This window comes from Bicyclus anynana, chromosome 4, assembly GCF_947172395.1.
Source record: "Bicyclus anynana chromosome 4, ilBicAnyn1.1, whole genome shotgun sequence".
Classification (NCBI taxonomy): Eukaryota; Metazoa; Arthropoda; class Insecta; order Lepidoptera; family Nymphalidae; genus Bicyclus; species Bicyclus anynana.
The window spans coordinates 11,416,424-11,435,309 of NC_069086.1; the positions used below are offsets into that span (position 1 = coordinate 11,416,424).

Sequence of the window (18,886 nt, forward strand, 5' to 3'; positions counted from 1 at the left end):
GTACAGAACCTTGAGTCAACGAGTCCGACTCATACTTGTCCGGTTTTTAAGTTTTTTAACCGACTTCCAAAAAGGAGGAGGTTCTACGTTCGGCTGTATGTATGTTTTTTTTTTTTTTTTTTTTTATGTATGTCCAGCGATAATTCCGTCATTTGTGGACCGATTTTGAAAATTCTTGTTTTGTTGTGAAGGGTTTGATTCCAGGGTGGTCCCATTTTTTTCATGTCAGGATCTGATGATGGCATCCTGGAGAAATCGAGGGGAACTTTTGAAAATCGTAGAGACGGCTAGTGCGTTTGTTAGTGTTTCCATCAATTTTATGAAGGTCTGGAGTTGGTCTGATGATGGAGCCGATACACAGACGATGGAACTCGTCAACGATTTACAGCAGGTACCTTTTGTTTGGGCTTAATTTATTTGTATTGATGAGAACTTTCCACCTAGATAGGTTGTGACTGTATTAAGGGTCTGATGATGAAGACGAAGGACAGTGAAGAGAACTCCTCGACGGTTCACAGTAGCTACCTTGTGTTTGGACTTGATAAATTTGTATTGATGAGAACTTTCCACCTAGATGGGTTGTGACTGTATTAGGGGTCTGGTGAGGAAAACGAAGGATAGTTAAGGGAACTCCTCGACGGTTCACAGTAGCTACCTTGTGTTTTGACTTGATAATTTTGTATTGATGAGAACTTTCCACCTGGATAGGTTATGACTGTATTAGAGGTCTGGTGATGAAGATGAAGGAGAGTTAAGGGAACTCCTCGACGGTTCACAGTAGCTACCTTGTGTTTGGACTTGATAAATTTTATATTGATGAGAACTTTCCACCCATATGGATTGTGACTGCATAGGGGGTCTGGTGATGAAGACGGAGGACAGTCAGTTCACACTCAGTAGGTGTGCTAACACTAAAAATTAAAAAATAAAAATTTTAATAAAAAAAATTCAACCGACTTCCAACTCAAAAATTAACCTAAACTAAAAAGCAAAAAATAACATCTTACCTATGTGCTACCTTCTGATCAGTTTGAAGGCGGTGCCAATCCAGTGTCATGTTTTAATTCAGTCAGTTTTAATCAGTCTGCAACTAGCGCTCGTCTAGCACGGTAGTCTAACTAATCTGTCACTCAAAATGGTGGTTAAAAAATGTGTGTCATGTAAAAAAAATCTTACGAAGAAATCTCCAGGCTTGGAGTGCAGTCGATGCCATAAGGTGGTTCATGCTGAACCATCTTGCTGTAGGCTGTCAAACAAGCAAATAAATACGCTGCGTAACGCAACGGGCGTCGAATGGAGTTGCGAGGAATGTCTTCAAAATATGACCCACAGGTCATCCTTTATTTTACCTGATGACGACGCGGATGAAGATTCTGATACAGGACATACTATCCTCAATAAATCTACTCTCGATACGCGTAAGTTGGTTCAAGACATTAGTCGTGAAATCAAAAAAACTTTGCGTGAAGAAATTAGTAACTTGGAAACGTCATTAGAGTTTTTGAGTGATCAAATTAATAGCATGGAGCAGTCAATCAAAAATCAAGACGGGCAGATTAAAGATCTAGAAAACAAAAATAAAGACCTACACAATAAAAATAAAAATCTGGAACTCCGCGTTTCAGTTCTGGAGCAGGCGGCAAGGCTCACCGAGCAGAATAGCATGTCTACAAGTGTAGAAATATTTGGCCTGCCAGAGTTTCCTATGTCGGAACTAAAAACCGTGATATCTTCTGTAGCCTCCAAACTAGACGTGAAGAATGATGAGGTCCTGTCAACCCGCCGTTTAGCAAGTGGAAAGGATAAGCCGTGTACACTAATCGTGGAACTAAAATCGAAAATATCGCGTAACCAATGGATAGCATCTTGTAAACAAAAAGGTATTTCCGTAGGACATGTGTTACCCAACGCAGCAAGAGAAAAAGCAGACAATCGTGTAATTGTAAGAGAAGCTCTGACTAAATACAATAAAACACTGCTTTATAATGCAAAACAATCGCTACGAAACTCCTTTCAGTTTATATGGTGTAAAGACGGTAAGGTGTGTGCGAGAAAGTCCAATAATAGTAAAATATTCTATATTCGTTGCCTACAGGATATCGAACTACTGCATAAGGATTCCAATAATCAAAATTAAACCTATCTTCTGTACACTTCATTATATTTATATTATATTGTTAGTAACTACCAAATTATTTGTTAATTATTTTTTATTTAACTTAAAGTATGTCTAAAGTCAGAGAATTACGTGAATGTATATCTATTGATTACTTTTTCCAACAATTACCTTGCAATAATAATCTGAATTTTACATGCCTACATGTAAATTTAAGATCTATGATCAAAAATTATACCAAATTGTTACAATTAATTCACAGTTCTTCCTACCCGCTCGATATGATTATAATTACAGAAGCGGGAATTTCCGACAAAATTGTTCATTTATATAATATACCGGGCTATAATATGCACTCAAAACTGCGAGCAAACAAAAAAGGTGGTGGTATTATAGTTTATACTAAAAGTTTTATTAAATTTACACCAATGGAATATAAAAGTTACACTTTTGAAAACCTTACAGGCTCATTTAAACTCAGTAATCACAATCAGAACGCAGTCGTGTGTGCAGTTTACAGACCACCGTCTACAAACAAAACTATCTTTGTTAACGAATTACGCAAGTATGTTTCCAATTATAAGCACAGTTGTAACGTCCTTCTCATCGGTGACACTAATATCGACCTAAAAACAATTTCTTCATGCACAGACTCATACTTAGAAACTTTGAGCGAGTGTGGTCTAATGTGTGGAATCGAAGACTATACCAGAATCGAACTCAGAAACAACAAGGTTACAAAATCCTGCATTGACCATATATTCGCCCGATTCCCCACACTGGATCCGTACTCGGCAGCATTAGACGTTGTACTAGCGGACCATCGCGCGATTGTTTTCACCTGCGTGAACGACGCTGCACCGAACCCTGTACAGGATGTTTCTAAAATATACATAGATAATAATATTTTATATAGTGAGCTAAATAAAGTGAACTGGACACTGACTAATACGATGAATAACCCTAACCAAATATACGATTTTATTGCCAACTCACACAAAAGAGCATGTGAAGTCGCTAGTAAACACTACACCTGTAAGCAGAGGTCACGACGATTCCGGGTTCCATGGATGAATAGTAATATTATTAGGCTGTGCAATAAAAGGGATAAATTGTTTAGTTTGTGGAAAAAGACTCCTCATGATTTTAGATTAAGATTAGACTATATTAAAACTCGTAATAAAGCATATAAAGTTTTAGAAGCCCAAAGGAACTCATATTATTCTGACCGTATAAAGGCCAACTTTAGCAATTCCAAAGTAATCTTTAAAATAATAAATGAAATGTTGGGTCGAGTTACGACTACTATTGACGATGCTATACTTAAAGCCTTCGAATCACAGGGACTGTCTAACAAGGATATTGCTGACGGTTTCGCAAATGGCTTCGATCAAGCAGTCAAATCAATTATCCCGACTTGTACAAGTAAACTTTTAGATGTAAACTTATACGAAAAGCCCATAAACTCTAGCATTTTATTACAAAAGGCGTCTAGTGACAAAATACTGAAAATTATAAAAACACTTAATCCTAATAAGGCGCCGGGAGCTGATAGTATTAAAGTAAGCCACATAAGAATAATCGGGGATAAAATTTCAGTTGCAATAGCGAATCTAATAAATACTAGCATCAGTAATGGCATCTACCCGAATAGTCTAAAAAGGGGATGCGTCAGACCAATTTTTAAAAAAGGTAAACGCAGTGATTTTTCTAACTATAGGCCGATCACGCTCCTGTCGTCGGTAGACAAAATTGTAGAAAAGTTTGTTTGTGAACAAATTTATACTTATTATATTAAAAATGCAGTTATTTATCATAATCAATATGGTTTTCAACCAGGAAAGGGGACAACTAACCTTCTTTCCAAATTTACTGACGAAATTAATGGATACCTTAATAATAAAAAGCACGTTTTAGCATTATTCATTGACTTTTCACGCGCCTTTGATACTCTGAACCACATTCATCTGCAAACTAAACTTGACAATTGCGGCATAAGTGGGCCTCTGCTCGCGTGGTGTGCGGACTATCTCCGTAATCGAACATATAATGTAAAAGTGGGTGATGAGTACAGTTATACCATAACAGCTAGTGAGGGCACTGCTCAAGGTTCCGTCCTAGGTCCATTGCACTTTTTGTCATACGTCAATGATATGAGTAATTGCATCGAACACTGCACCTGTTATCAATTTGCGGATGATACTTGCATCATGTTCGCAGACCGTGACCCCAACAAGATTTGTAACACACTGCAGGAGGATTTTAATACATTGACCTTGTGGTGCCATGATGCTGGTCTAGTATTGAACGCTAAAAAAACCAAGCTAATTCACATCCGCTCACCATACTTAAAATATCAACCATTTAGACCCATTACAGCTCATGACCATATGTGCTTACATAACTCAATTCAGAATGGATGTACGTGTCCTGTGGTTGAATTTGTTGACCATTACACTTACTTAGGATTGACTATTGACCACAAATTAAATTGGAATCTTCATGTCGATTACGTTTGTAAGAGATTGAGACAATTCCTTGCTAATATCACTATTTTAAAAAACCGTATTCCATTTAAAACTAAACTTATACTATATAACTCTTTTGCCCATTCTTATATACAATACGGTCTCAGCAGCTATGGTCGTACATATAAAACGTACCTTAACAATATATATAGACTTCAATTAAAAATTCTTAAAACAATTGTTTCAAGTTCGGTTAAAACAAATTACGCCAGTAATGAGATGGGTTTATTTAAGCATTGTAAAACACTACCGATACAAATGCAATTCAAATATTCATTGTTAAAAGAAGAGTTTTTCAATAAAGACATAGTCCGAAAAATAGAACATCCTGTACAAACTCGAGCGATGTCGGCTAACCGACTGCAAACCGAGCGAGCAAGCAATACGTACGGTGAACGCACGACGGCTTACCTAGTTCCTCGATTTATTAATGAAATACCTCCCAACATAATTAATGCAGTAAACGAGATTAATATAAAAAAAAAATTAAAACAGTATTTCATGTCAAAATTATAGGTTAGGTTAGGTTAGGTATATACCTATGAATTTCACATAAAATATTAAGTACATTTAATTTTATTTAGTCATTAATTTAATTTAGTCTAAAATGTAACAAAATTGTCTTCATGCTATATTATTGTTAAAGTTATTTCTAAGAAAATATTATTTTAGTTAAAGTTATTTTTAAGAAAATATTATTATACTTAAAGTTATTTTTAAGCTTAGTTGCAGATGGACACCAAGGTCAAATCTTTGTGATTTTTGTGGTTGTCCGTTTAATTTACCTTTTTATTTTTTGTAATTTATTCTTAATAAATAAAAAAAAAAAAAAAAAAAAAAAAAAAAATTAAAGCTGTTTCTGAAAGAACCACAGAAATTGTGTAATTTAAACGGCTTGAATTAAAACATCACTGGCTTGGCACCGCCTTCAAACTGATCAGAAGGTAGCACATAGGTAAGATGTTATTTTTTGCTTTTTAGTTTAGGTTAATTTTTGAGTTGGAAGTCGGTTGAATTTTTTTTATTAAAATTTTTTTATTGTACCTAATCGTTTTTTAATTATTATCTTTCCTAATGACCCCGTAGATTTTCAATCAATCAATCAATTTATTTATTTGCAGATACATGCATTATAAAGGACTTATTTTTCAGTAAGTACATTGTAAAAAAATATACACCAAGAAATCTTTCAATTGGCACTAAGAAGTATGTGTGCCTTGCGCACAATGCTACTAAATTATCTTAATTAAAATAGACGGTAGCTATTTGGCGCCTACTTTAGTTGTATCATGTCACTCACTCATGGCATTATTTGATCGCGTTTGATGTTTTACATGGCTCTAATTCAAGTCAAGCTCAAAAAACACTCCGATCTGGAAAAAAACATTACACGACGTTGATTTCAATAAATTTTATAAGGTCATATGCTAGAATATAGTTAGGTAGGCAAGGTACCTACCCAGGTAAGTACTTATCGTTATGTTTTGAATGTCCAAGTTTTCACAACTTTGAGATGGATTTGACTTTTTGTCTGTCCCGATAATATCGAAATAGTACATTATGATATAAGTGCGGTAAGTTGAAAATTACAGCCGAGGCCATATTGCAGCTCGAGCCAAAGGCGAGAGCTATATTAAGGAAGCAGAGACTGTAATTGCAAAAATATTAATTTACTTTATTAGTAATACTGGCTGTTTTTGGTGCCTTTGTCTAAAAAAACAAACGCTGATGTGCGCACTTCGTTATCTGTGCAAAAATTACAAGCGTATCAAAATGTCATCATAAGGAAAACAGGCAAAGATGCAAATTAATTTTCACGAAGTGTGTTCAAAGTGTGTTTCTTCGCAAATGTGTTATAAAACGTCGTATGACATACGTGCGCTTTGATAATTATTTACGATATTTGATTCAACTGTAATTTTCAACTTACCACTTATATCATAATGTACTAATAATACATCGAAAGGTACCTGCCTACCTTAATCAGATTAGTGATTTATATCAAGCATCAACCGTATTGCAATACGTTAATTCACAGAATCATTACTAAGCTAAGCGTACACAAATAGGTTTATGAATCATGTCTTAATAATTGTAACTACAAGGACAATCGCTTATTGTCCGTAAAATGGTGTTTGCTAAATAACCAACAACTTGCGTTACAAGACATTACCTAACTTTCTTTCCGTTTTTTTTTAATCTACCTAGATTTTAGTACCTACCTAATTAACATGTCTTTCCATTTAACAGTTTTAGATAGGTATGATTATCATCATTCGTCATTAACAACCCATATTCTCACTGTTGAGCACATGTTTCCTCTCAGAATTAAGGGTTAATAGTCTACCACTCTGGCCCAAGGCGGATTGACAGATTTCACACACGTATATAGAGAATAAAGAAATATATCAGGTATGCAAGTTTTCTTAAGTTGTTTTCCTTCACCATTGAAGACACGTGATATTTAATTTCTTAAAATGCACGTACTTAACAGAAAAATTGAAAGGCCATGGCCCGGACCAGATTCGAACCTCCATCCTAATCGAAGGCAAAGACCTGGGCTATAACGATGTATGATGCTATCACGATGTATAGTCTTACACCACAGGACATAGAAAACATCAAAACACTAAAGCTTAGTCTCATTAAATAAGGCTAAAGCTTATTTATTGAGATTGATTCAGTACCTACCTCTGTCTATAATTATATAAGTAACTTGATTCTCTACAATTCCCGTTAACACTAACGTATGTATCGTGTTCGGAGTATTATTAGAAAGAAGTCTGCAACAATACGGTTCAAATGGAGAGAGCAACGTGATGCAACATCGGTCGAAATATCGCGATGAAAAAAGCGGAACACATTCGTCGTTGAAAGTCTGATTGAGTCAATGACATCCTAAACGATAAACATTCTCCTTAATTCATGTACTTACTGAGTACAGTTTGTATTGATTTAACTGGGTAGGCTATACCTACATCGTAAGTATATTTAAATTGTTTTACAAATGAACACGTGGAGTATTTTAAGTAGAAAATCAATCAAGTGCTATAAATAAACATCGCTAAATTGTAAAACAAATTGTATCTTTATTAATATTATAAATTATAAATGCGAAAGTAAGTCTGTCTGTCTGACTGTTACCTTTTCACGGCTAAACCACTGAACCGATTTGGATACAATTTGGTACAGAGATAAAGTAGATCTTGGAGCAGAACATAGGCTATTTTTGTCCTGGAATAGTGCATGGTTCCCGCGGGATTTGTAAATGAAGAATTTCACGAGAATGGAGTCGCAGGTGTCTGCTAGTTTATACATATTTTCTAAAAAAAGGTTTTAGGTTTAGCCTAATGGTAGCTTTTGTTGGGTCTAATGGTCGTGCCTAGTAACTAACGTCATAGCGTTTCGCGCTTCGCTACGATACGACATAGATAGGTATGAGTTGAGTAATTGTAACCCCTCCCAACGTATGGCTATCTACATTCATATCACCTATCAACAATCATAAACAGATCATCATCCCTTAATATCAGAAGAGATCCTTATCTCTGGGCTTCTTAAATTTCTGGTCAAGCTCATAAAGGTAATTAATTGGTCTGAAGGTCAAGCTATAAAATAATGACGACCACAAATTATTGTTTAAGTGAATATCTACAATAATAACAATCATATTACGAAAAGATTAAAGAACCTATATAATTAACTACAAACTATAGCACACGCCCCGCCGTTTCCGTTACCATGGGAAAATATAGAAGATTCAGTAGATCCACACCCCTAAAAACTCACAAACTTTATCTCTTATAGTATTACTATAGATAAAGCTACATGCGTTGACACATTAGCACCGTGTCATATCAGGAAGACAGAAAGACAGAAGGAACCGGGAGCTACAGCAGAAAAAGCTGAAACCGGTAAGTAGTACAAGTATGCCTTTTGTCGAAAAAATTCCTTCGAATAATTTTACCGCGGCTAATTGCCTCGACTGGTGACAGAAAGACTGTCTCATTTTTGGCCAAAGGATCAGCCTGGCTCAGCGTGGAAATGCACCATTCCACGTAGGCATGATTTGTATAGTTATTAGGATAAATTAGTTTAAATGCTTTATTGTATTAAAATAGTAAGCATAAAATGAAATATATAAAAAAGAAAGTATATGTTTCTCGTGCAGATGACCACAAGATTGTTCTCGTAAGTACTTTTCAAAAAAAGCAGAATTGAACAATCGACGACGAATCGTAGACGGCCGTACAATTAAATCAATAACGTTGCATTACTGATGTCGATCAGACTATTGTACAGTGTACTCACACTGCATTGCCTTGTAATGTAACAATGATTAGGTATTATATCTACGAGCATATTACGTGACATGTATGTGGACTAATTTCACTGTACATTTTCTGTTGACTCAACTATGAAATGAAACCTATATTTAAATAACAAACCTTGTAATAAAATTGCACTTAGTGCATATTACATTATATCTAGGATCTACGTTTCTATCTATTTTAGACTATCTGTATTAACAAAGTAACAAAATAGCAAAATAATCAAAATGTTTTTGGATTACCTACATTGAATATCATTGATGGTTTTTTAATGTGTATAACGACTTTTTTATAACCAATGTCAGTCGTGCCAGGATTTCCTCACTAAAGAAGCGCTTTTTAGAGTCATCAAGCTACACCAAAATGGGTTGGCGGGCTTATTAATGATTAGCCTCTTTAACGATCATTAATGATTGAAACCGGAATCGACGACTAAAGACAGGCGTCCACAGAATATCCGCATCGTACATATCCCCCACCCACCCCATCACACTAAGCGTATTTTTAGGGTTCCGTAGTCTACAAGGAACCCTTATAGTTTCATCATGTCCGCCCGTCCGCCCGTCCGTGGTTTAGCGCAAAGACTATTACTATTAGAAAGCTGTAAATAAGCATGAATATGTAAATTAAAAATGTGAACAAAGTCGTAAAATAAAATCTTGAAACATGTTTTTTTTAGGGTACCTCCCCTATATGTAAAGTGGGGATAAATGGTTTTTTGCTCGTTTATTTCATATTGTGGGATATCGTTGGATAGGTCTTTGAGGGGTCTTCTACCAACATATTTTGATCCCCTCTCCTTTAATGGAAGAGGCCTGGCCCTTGAAATATAGACTGATAACGTAGAAGTGTTTGTTGCCCACAATATACGTCATATGATGTGAGTAGTTCAATTAGTGAGAGTAGGTACTTCAGTAAATTAAGGCTTGTCTGGACTGTTGAATGCGACCGAATGTACATTTTAGTAATATTAAATTAACAAATAGACGCACGCGACTTCGTAATAATTTATTATTACATGATATATTTATTATTCTCTACATCAAAATTCAATGATATCTAAAGGCTATTAGATACAATTGTTTTACTACAAAATATGAAAAAAAATACTTCAGCAATGTTACTTAATTATTTTCAAGATACAGAACCCTTGCTCGGACTCTGACGAATCGCACTAGCCTTTTTTTATTATGGTACTAAAAATGTTGCTGTATAGTATTTTAGTATCAAATACCCAATCATTTTATTAGCAGTATCGGTAACCTACTAACTTCATAATAAAGATACGAACATATTTTCATCTTTATGAAAGGTACCATTATAAAGATTTGATAATGTTAACGTGCTCTTTGGTATGCATCATACCTGATTCATAACTAATTTTATTACTACAGGCTGCTTATATTATAAAATTAGTTATATTTTATAGAAAGAAAAATTGGTAGTCTTACCTATTTTTTCTACGGAAATGGCTGAGACCGCGGGGCGTCAACTAGTTATAATTTAAAATTGATACAAGCTTTTAATTTACTTTGCCTGAAATGTATGTCATAAACTCTAAAGCTAGAGTTCGAAGATTTGTGACCGAATTATTGCATTTTATATCCACAGTAAACATAGGTAGGTAGGTTCCTACCTACCTGACTGTTTACTGACTGTTTACTGACTGATAACGATAACCTATCCTCTATAGATTTATAGCAGTCTTAATGTGCGGCAGGAATTTTGAAAAAAATAGAAATGGCGGCAATGTAATAAACAAAAATCTTCGAATCCGTTAGGGTTTTTTGTAACAACGTATGTATCTACTCGTATTATGCTACTACTACGTCAGATGATAGAATCGAGAGGTTGTCTAGAAACTCTACTAACTATAAACCCATCAACTTTGAGCTCATTTATGTTGCAAAACATTAGGTAGCTACATATTAGAGCATTTATATGAAAATATTGTTTTTTGAAATGCCTACATTTTATCTCTTTTATTAATTTATCTTATAAAACAACCTCATAATCTATATAAATAAACAGCTAAACCAAAGAGCCTTATTTACTCGTATACCTACAGGCTTAAACTTTTTGCCTAAAAGCTTCAACTGTTTGGCCTTTTGGTAACTTAAAGCCATTAATGTTCCAATAGGATTACATTTTGCCAGAGGTTCGCATTTACAAAAGCTTTTGGTTATATTTAAACAACAGTAGGCAAGCGAATGTCTTAATTAAGATCTAAATATTTTTAATATGTAGGTATTAGAATTTAAAAATATACCTTATGTTATTTTTTTTTATTCTTTACAAGTTAGCCTTTGACTACAATCGCACCTGATGGTAAGTGATGATGCAATCTAAGATGGAATCGGGCGAACTTGTTCGGATGAAAATCCACACCCCTTTCGGTTTCTACACAACATCGTACCGGAACGCTAAATCGCTTGGCGGTACGTCTTGGTGGTTATGTCGAACTGTCAAATAAAATGTGAAATGTGCCTATTTGCTTGGTGTAAGCAATGTCATTTTATAATAATAGGTGGGTTTAAGGACACCTTAAAATGTGATGAATTATGACTGCATTATGACTGCATTATTTACTCGTATTCACCTGATAGTATGAAAGCTAATTTTTAGCTAAGTTACTCGGGTAACGTAAACCATTAGAAGATGATCTCTAAGTAGCCAGACGGTTTTGATGCTTGCATCAGGTGGCTAGACCAATTTTAAACATAAATAAATGAGAGCTTGAATTCGTTATAGCAAGTATTAAGCTAATTTTTCATATTTTCTCCTGGATACTACTAGAAATCAGAACCTGACTTTGAGTGGTGGACACTCTTCATCAGATATCCTTTAAGTGTTATAAATTGTGATTTGCATACTATAAAAGCCAAAACATTTGATAAGTTACTCAAATAAAACAACTTCGATAGGACAACTTCGATCCCTTCAAGCAACACTTGCGACTTTGCATATACAAGGTTTCCCGTAAATATTACGACATACCGTACAGGGTGATAGCTAATACATTTTTTTTCAACGTTTATACGAAAAAAATTGTTAAGCATATAATAAATATTTAATCCCGTTTTTTGGAAAAAACTTTTTTGCGGGTGTAAAATTTTCAACTCTACTTGCAACAACTATTCAAAAAAAATAATAAGTATAAAATCAACGTTTAAGAGATTTTTCAGCACATAGTACTAGCCATGCTGGACATGCGGGTTGGTCAGCGCAGGGCCAGATTTCTCGCACCGGTGTCGCTGCTGGCCGACACCGGCCTGTGCCATTTAAAATTCTAGCCATTGTGAATGGATATACCGCCATTTGTCGGTCGCTATTCATACTATAATATTATAAATGCGAAAATACGTTTGTCTGTCTGTTACCTTTTCACAGCTACACCACTGATCCGATTTGTGTAAAATTTAGAGATAAATTAGACCTTGAAGCAGATAAGATAGGCTACTTTTTGTCCCGGAAAATTCTATGGTTTTCCCGTGGGATTTGTCAGAAACGAACGAACGTGAATTTCACGCGTACGGAGTCGCGGGCGTCTGCTGGTTTGATAATAAAAATACACATTGTTGCACATAAATAAACAGTAACTAGGTGCTTTACATAGTAAAGTACGAGTAGATTCTACGTAGTTGGCAAATCTCAGTAGAGATTGGCCGCCATGGCAGAAATTGGCTAGAAAAAATATTTAATTCACCAGTTTATCTTATATTAAAAAAAAAACGCGCTAAGTGCACTACCTCATAGGTGGTGTGGAAACATGTGTATAGACCATTACAACTTTTACAACTTTTTGAATCGTTATATCTCAAAAACAGAGGCTCGTAGGTAATAAGTGAATTTAACATTTTTTGTAGATAATTTTATGGTCTACAATTTTACCTTAATTGATTAATGATTAAACTTACCGTTTTGCTAAAAATCGCGTAAAACTCATCTTTTTGACCTTTGACCTTGAATAAAAAAATTTCCTTCCAGGGGAAATATAGGGAACTTTCAAATTTTATTTTTTAAACAATCTTAGTGATTTTCAGCTGGCTGGGAATTTATGTAACTTCGAATGTCTAAAATGACCGGACTATTAGTTGAGATACCTATGTGTCACTTGTGTAGACACTCTTTATTCTTTTACTTTCCTAGAGAAGATAGGATTTTATGGTTCTACACTATAAGCGTTATGTCGATGATGTAAGAAGGCCCGAACAATACCATAGTATACGAAGCTGACGCAATAAAGGCTCAAGTTGAACATAGAATGCCTCTATAGGTACCTACATCTCCAATTTCCCGTGAATTTGCTTGATAAGACATTTGGATACAAAGAAACGTAATGTATAATACCTGCATTGTTACAACAAAACTGTGTTATGAGCATTTTAAAGCTTAGTAGGCGAAATCTCAGCTCTTATAATATTCTAGTTTTCAGTCAGATCTACAAAAGCATACCAACACTATAGTGACTTCTTTTTTGCTATTGGGTACCTAACCCCGACTTTGTCCGCGAGTTCAGTCCGCGAGTACCTACCTAATGTCAGCTTTCAACCCTTTTGAACTCCATAACATTTTACGTTTTAATGACAGACTGTATCAATAACCTACCTTGAAAACGATTTTAAAGCTGAAAAGTGAAGTAAAAATACTACTTTCACGAAAATTTCAACCAATGACTCGGGGTAGGGTAGGCGTAGGGGTAGCGTAGTGGTAGGGTTGGGTTAGGGTAGAGGTAGGGTAGGGTAGGGGTAGTTAAAACTTTACATCGAGTTTCATCGCGGACGAAGTCGTGGGCGTCCGCTAGTAATGTAGGTATAAAAATAAGGTTTAATAAGGAGGAATGAAATAACTTGCACTCGCCCCTATAGAAAAGAAAAATACAAAAAATGATATATCTTATACCTTATCCGTATCTTTAACCTTTTTAAACTAAAATACTAAGGTAATTTGAAAATAAATAACGATAATTTCTGTTGCATCTTCTTACAAAATGTGATAATATATTTTTCTAAGAAATCGGGGATTAACCGCACATGCTCTTACACAAACTGGTAGCTCTACCAGAGTAAGGCTCTAACTTTGACTACATGTAGATGCTTCAAGGTCAAAGAGGTCAACCTAAGTAAGGTACCCAATAATTTTGAAAATTTGAACGAACTGCGACATAAATTAGATAGTTACTGAGATAATACCTTATTTCAATTATAATAATCTCGTAATAATCAGGCAAGTACATACACTGGACTTTTACTAAAATTTTGTATACCTATAATATCCATAAAAAGCTCGAGATTTTCATATGAAATAATGCTATGGATATCCATAGCCTAATATATTTTCAGAGTACATATACTTATGCAGTGAATTAATAACTACAGTGATCGTTATTTTTTTTACAGACCCAACTAAACGGAATAAGAATTTTCCAACCTACATTGTAGTACAGTAAGAAAATCTCTTATTGAAAACACCTTAGAAAAAAGCTCAGATGTTCTCGAAACGGTTTCAATTTTGTGCTTAAATACCAAAACCGCTGCAGATACAGGCACACTAATTAACCTTCCTATCTTGTAAGAGCAGCAAGAAAGAAAGACAGTAAAGTCTGTAGCACGTTCAAATGAGCTTATATTATGGATGTAATGGTGACTTACCATTACATGCAATCCCAGGCGGCTGTTCATTGTGATGCATTTCTCGGAGCACCGTGATGCGTGTGAAGAATCGCGCCCTTTCATGTCACAAGCGAGACTGCTGAACGAGCGACTGGACGGCTGAAACGCTGGAGCTTCGCCCCCCCCCCCCCTGACCCCGCTACACGCATGCGCGAGCCTGAAGTACCTAGCTACTAGCTACTATACTACTTTTAGTATATAAGGACATGTATTTCTGCCACAGTTACGCAATCAACCAGTTAACATTTTGATTAGACGTACAGTAACGGTGACGTCACTTGACTCACTGAGTTGCGAACTTTATGAGAGCGATGTCATAAAGTTCGCAGGTCCGCTTGTTTTTCATTTAGGAATACAAGCTATACCGTGAATTCGAATATGGCAGCTAAAAAAATTTAATGAGAACGGATAGGTACAGCAAAAATAAGTACTTTCACTGTTTGTGAGTGAGTTCTTACTTTCGAATTGTTTGAAAAGCAAGACTATCTACAAACTACTAACTATGTACCTAGTTACTAAACTAAAATTTTAACATTTTTTTTTCATTGTGTACTTACAATAGGTTCCTGAAGATTAATTAAGGGCTCATTATGATTATTATATTCTATCCGACTCCCCGACGTGAGAATACGGGGATAAAATATGACACTCACAAATAACGTGGTTTTCCCCCCTACAACACCACAAACTTTAGCTCTTTTTAATAAAGTGTACATGAAAATGGAAGGGGTAGAAAGACTCCAAAAAAGAACGTCTTCTGAACTAAACTAAAAATACTCTGGATTGAGGAGTGTAATGGCCGAAGGGGTCCGTGGTCTTAATGTATGATGCCTAACGCCCTTTTGATCGTATTCACATCAGAATGACGGCGAGAAGACAATGTGGATGTTGCATGTTGCATTACCTCATCGTAGAGGTCTTAAATCGGAAATGACAAATATTCTAACGGAAATATTGAGTCTAATATAAATATTAAATTATTATATTTTATTTGGATATATAGTTCTACATGCTAACGCGCTACATGGTAATAAATCTTTTTCTTGATTAGATAGATATACGCACGCAACTAACAAGTCTGTACTTGTTGATCCAAAATACAATAGTACAAAACCACTCGTTGACCTACTGTATTTTTGCTAAACTGTGTTTCTACAATTTATGTGTAGGTACGTTTATATAGCCACGTTATAATGAATGAGTATAGTACATAATTTGATGTAGGTAGTGGAATTTCATGAGAACCATAACCTTCAAACCATTTAGAACAACGTCAGTGAAATCGAGTAGGTAGGTACTCGTACTTCAAGTACTCTACCTTCTGCCCTTGGCATGGGGGCTCTACTCTAATGTCGCTCTATATTGCACGGTGCTGGTCGACTATTTTGTTTAGATAATTTTGAGTCAAACCACAGAAAACTTATGTACATGTAGTCAAACTAAAAACTTGTCCTAGTAGTTACCTCTCCCACCCTCTCCTATGCTACCGTAATACCAAACTGGAATCAATGCTGGTGAGTAGAGGTTTTTTATGATTATGGTACTTGTACCGAATCGTAAATATATGGATTAAAATCAACTTAGACCATTAATAAAATCAAAGATGTAATAAAAAGTCCAGATACCGTCGCCTAAAATAAAAAAAATAATAATAAATAAATACAATCGACTTTAAAACTATGTTAATTAAAGCCGTTTCTGAAAGAACTGTCTGAAAATCCTAAATCTTTATGATTGATGGCTTGAATTAATACATCACTAACTTGGTACCGCCTTCAAACTGATCGCACTGAGCAAACTGAGTGAAAGTTCTCCTCAATTCCTCCTTAATCCAGGATTCTATCATCAAATCCTGACATGATTACTATGGGACCAACTGGAACGGATACCGAATCTATCTCAAACGAAAAAAGAATTTTTCAAATCGGTTCAGGCGTCTTCGAGTAATCGGTGAACATAGCTACCATTATGCTGCTTCACTTTTTTAATCATAATCTATACTTAACTAATATTCTGAGGAAAGATTTGATTGTTTGTTTGCATTGGTTCTGCAATTACTAAACAAAGAAAAACTCTTTCACTGTTTGGAAGCTTTTAGCTACTCTATCCCCGAGTGCTTTATGCTATATTTTTTATCTCCGTATTCGTACGTATGAAAAGATTTTTCATTTCACTTACTCGGAAAAGTTACTTTTGCCTGGACGGTATTACAGCAATCAATAGTCGTATTTAACGACGCAGACGAATTTATAATTTAGTCTCGAGTTTTTAACGCCTAAGCCCGGTAACTTAATTTCCGTCTTCTGTGTAGATGATTATTGAGTATGTTCCTTTTTGTTCCATCTCCAAATAAGGGTCACTATTCTCTCTAGAAGAAGAAATAACGTTATATTAATGTTGCGAAATATGTAACTTACGGTAACAATGAATTTCTTAAAAAATCATCTATGAATATGAATTATTGACGCCGTCACGCGCTTTTTAAATTCTCGCTCTTAAATTATATTTCTTTTTCCTTATTCTTTCCCATGAGGAAAAGGCAAAGGTACTACACCGTACAGCCAAGTCTTCAAATCTTGCTATAAATTCGGTGAACTGAATAAAAATCAAATAAAAAAATTAACACATTCCACAGACAAAAACGCTACATTATCAAATATGTAACTATGTTTGTCCGCTCTTACCTCACTGTCTTGAGAAAGCTTCTCGGCCGAGTGCATAAAGTTTAAGGAAACTCAATTTTACTCTTTTCAGTTTTTAGGCAGAGGAGGGTAGATCGGACTAAAAAACGCGAAAAAAAAGAATTGCTTGTCCTTTTCAGATCACGCGAAATTATACGAAGACTTTATGATACGTTGTTGTCAACTAAAGACCGGTTATTTTTCTTTTGTGCACTCTACTCTTACTCTACTGCTGTAGCTACAAAGGTGGATTATGGGAGTAGTCCAAAGAGTAAATTAATATAATGGAGTATAAGTTCGGACTAGGTTTTTTTGAAAATTAGTCAGAAAAAATATTCTGTCACTTTGAAGCGTGTCTCACACAATTTATTTAATCTACCAAAATGAATAAAAGGTGGATCAGATTATTGCTTTCATTGCAAATAACTTCCACTAACAGTTCAGAGGAAAATAGTTTAAAAAAAAATTAAAAAAATATCTCGCAACACGGTCTACTCCGAACTTAGGTGGCCTACCTTAACCTTCAACGTGTTACGGTCTCTTAGTCGTGCTAAGTTTTATTTAAATTCATTCAGTAATTTCAGTGGTGATTTTATCTAGAATAATGACAATTTTAAAAATGTATCTAAAACAATAACTTGAAAATTTAAGAACTTGCAATACAAATCTATTTTTATTATTTGACGCATTATTCTGAGGTATTTATTCTGATTCGTTAAAAAAGCCGATCGGTACATAAAGTCGTTCAAATTCATTTCCAGACCAAATATAAAATCGTCTGAGATTTTATAACATTTAGCGCCATCTACTGGAGAGTAGAAGAACTGATAATTCTTATTATGACCTTTTTGTCGCCAGTGGACTCGGGACTTCGGAGTTCGGTTTGATTTGATTTTGATTTTGGAATCGGTGCATTTGGATTTCCTATTTCCAGCGTAGCCCCGATACCTACCACAAATGAGTTACTAAAATGTGGCTTTCTTTAATGTCTTTTTTATGCCATAATTATATAACGTTGAATTTTAATTTGCTTACCGCGGCAATACCTGCGATTGTAAGAAGATTTATTTTAATTTACATCAAAATTGAGTATTTTACTAATATTAAAATGGCCTACACAGTTGTTATCATATTATCAGCTGATGGACGTCCACAGCTGAACATAGCTCTTTTTAGGGTTCCATAGGTACTCAAAAAATAGGAGTCTATTGTTAATACTTCGCTCTGGCCGTCTGTTACCAGGTTCTCTCACAATGTATACGATAGTTACAGATGATGTACAATGTACATACTAAAAAAACAAAATAAAATAAAGATTTAAGGGGCTCCCATAAAGCAGACTTATTTTTTGCATTTTTATACGGAACACTTCATGCGTGAATCAGACTTGCACTTGACTGATTTTTTTAATAGGCGTATCAAACTACGCGATCCTGAGTCGGTAGGTAGTTGTATTTAAACTTATTAGTTAATACATAAATATTACCAAAAGCTAGGAGAACGCCCTAGCTAGATAATAAAACGAGGTCAATGGTTTAGATTATAAATTAAACAATAA

The 18,886-nt window shown here is 35.0% G+C and overlaps 1 protein-coding gene across 1 annotated transcript in view; it reads right to left on the reverse strand.

Annotated features, from left to right (window-relative positions):
* LOC112051779 (b(0,+)-type amino acid transporter 1) overlaps positions 1-14,765 on the reverse strand; it is a 58,041-nt gene extending 43,276 nt beyond the window's left edge. The window contains exon 1 of the mRNA XM_024090570.2: positions 14,627-14,765. Coding sequence (XP_023946338.1) covers positions 14,627-14,666 — 40 coding nt within the window. The 5' untranslated portion in view covers positions 14,667-14,765. The remainder of the gene's footprint in view (positions 1-14,626) is intronic.
* Positions 14,766-18,886: the final 4,121 nt, after the last annotated feature.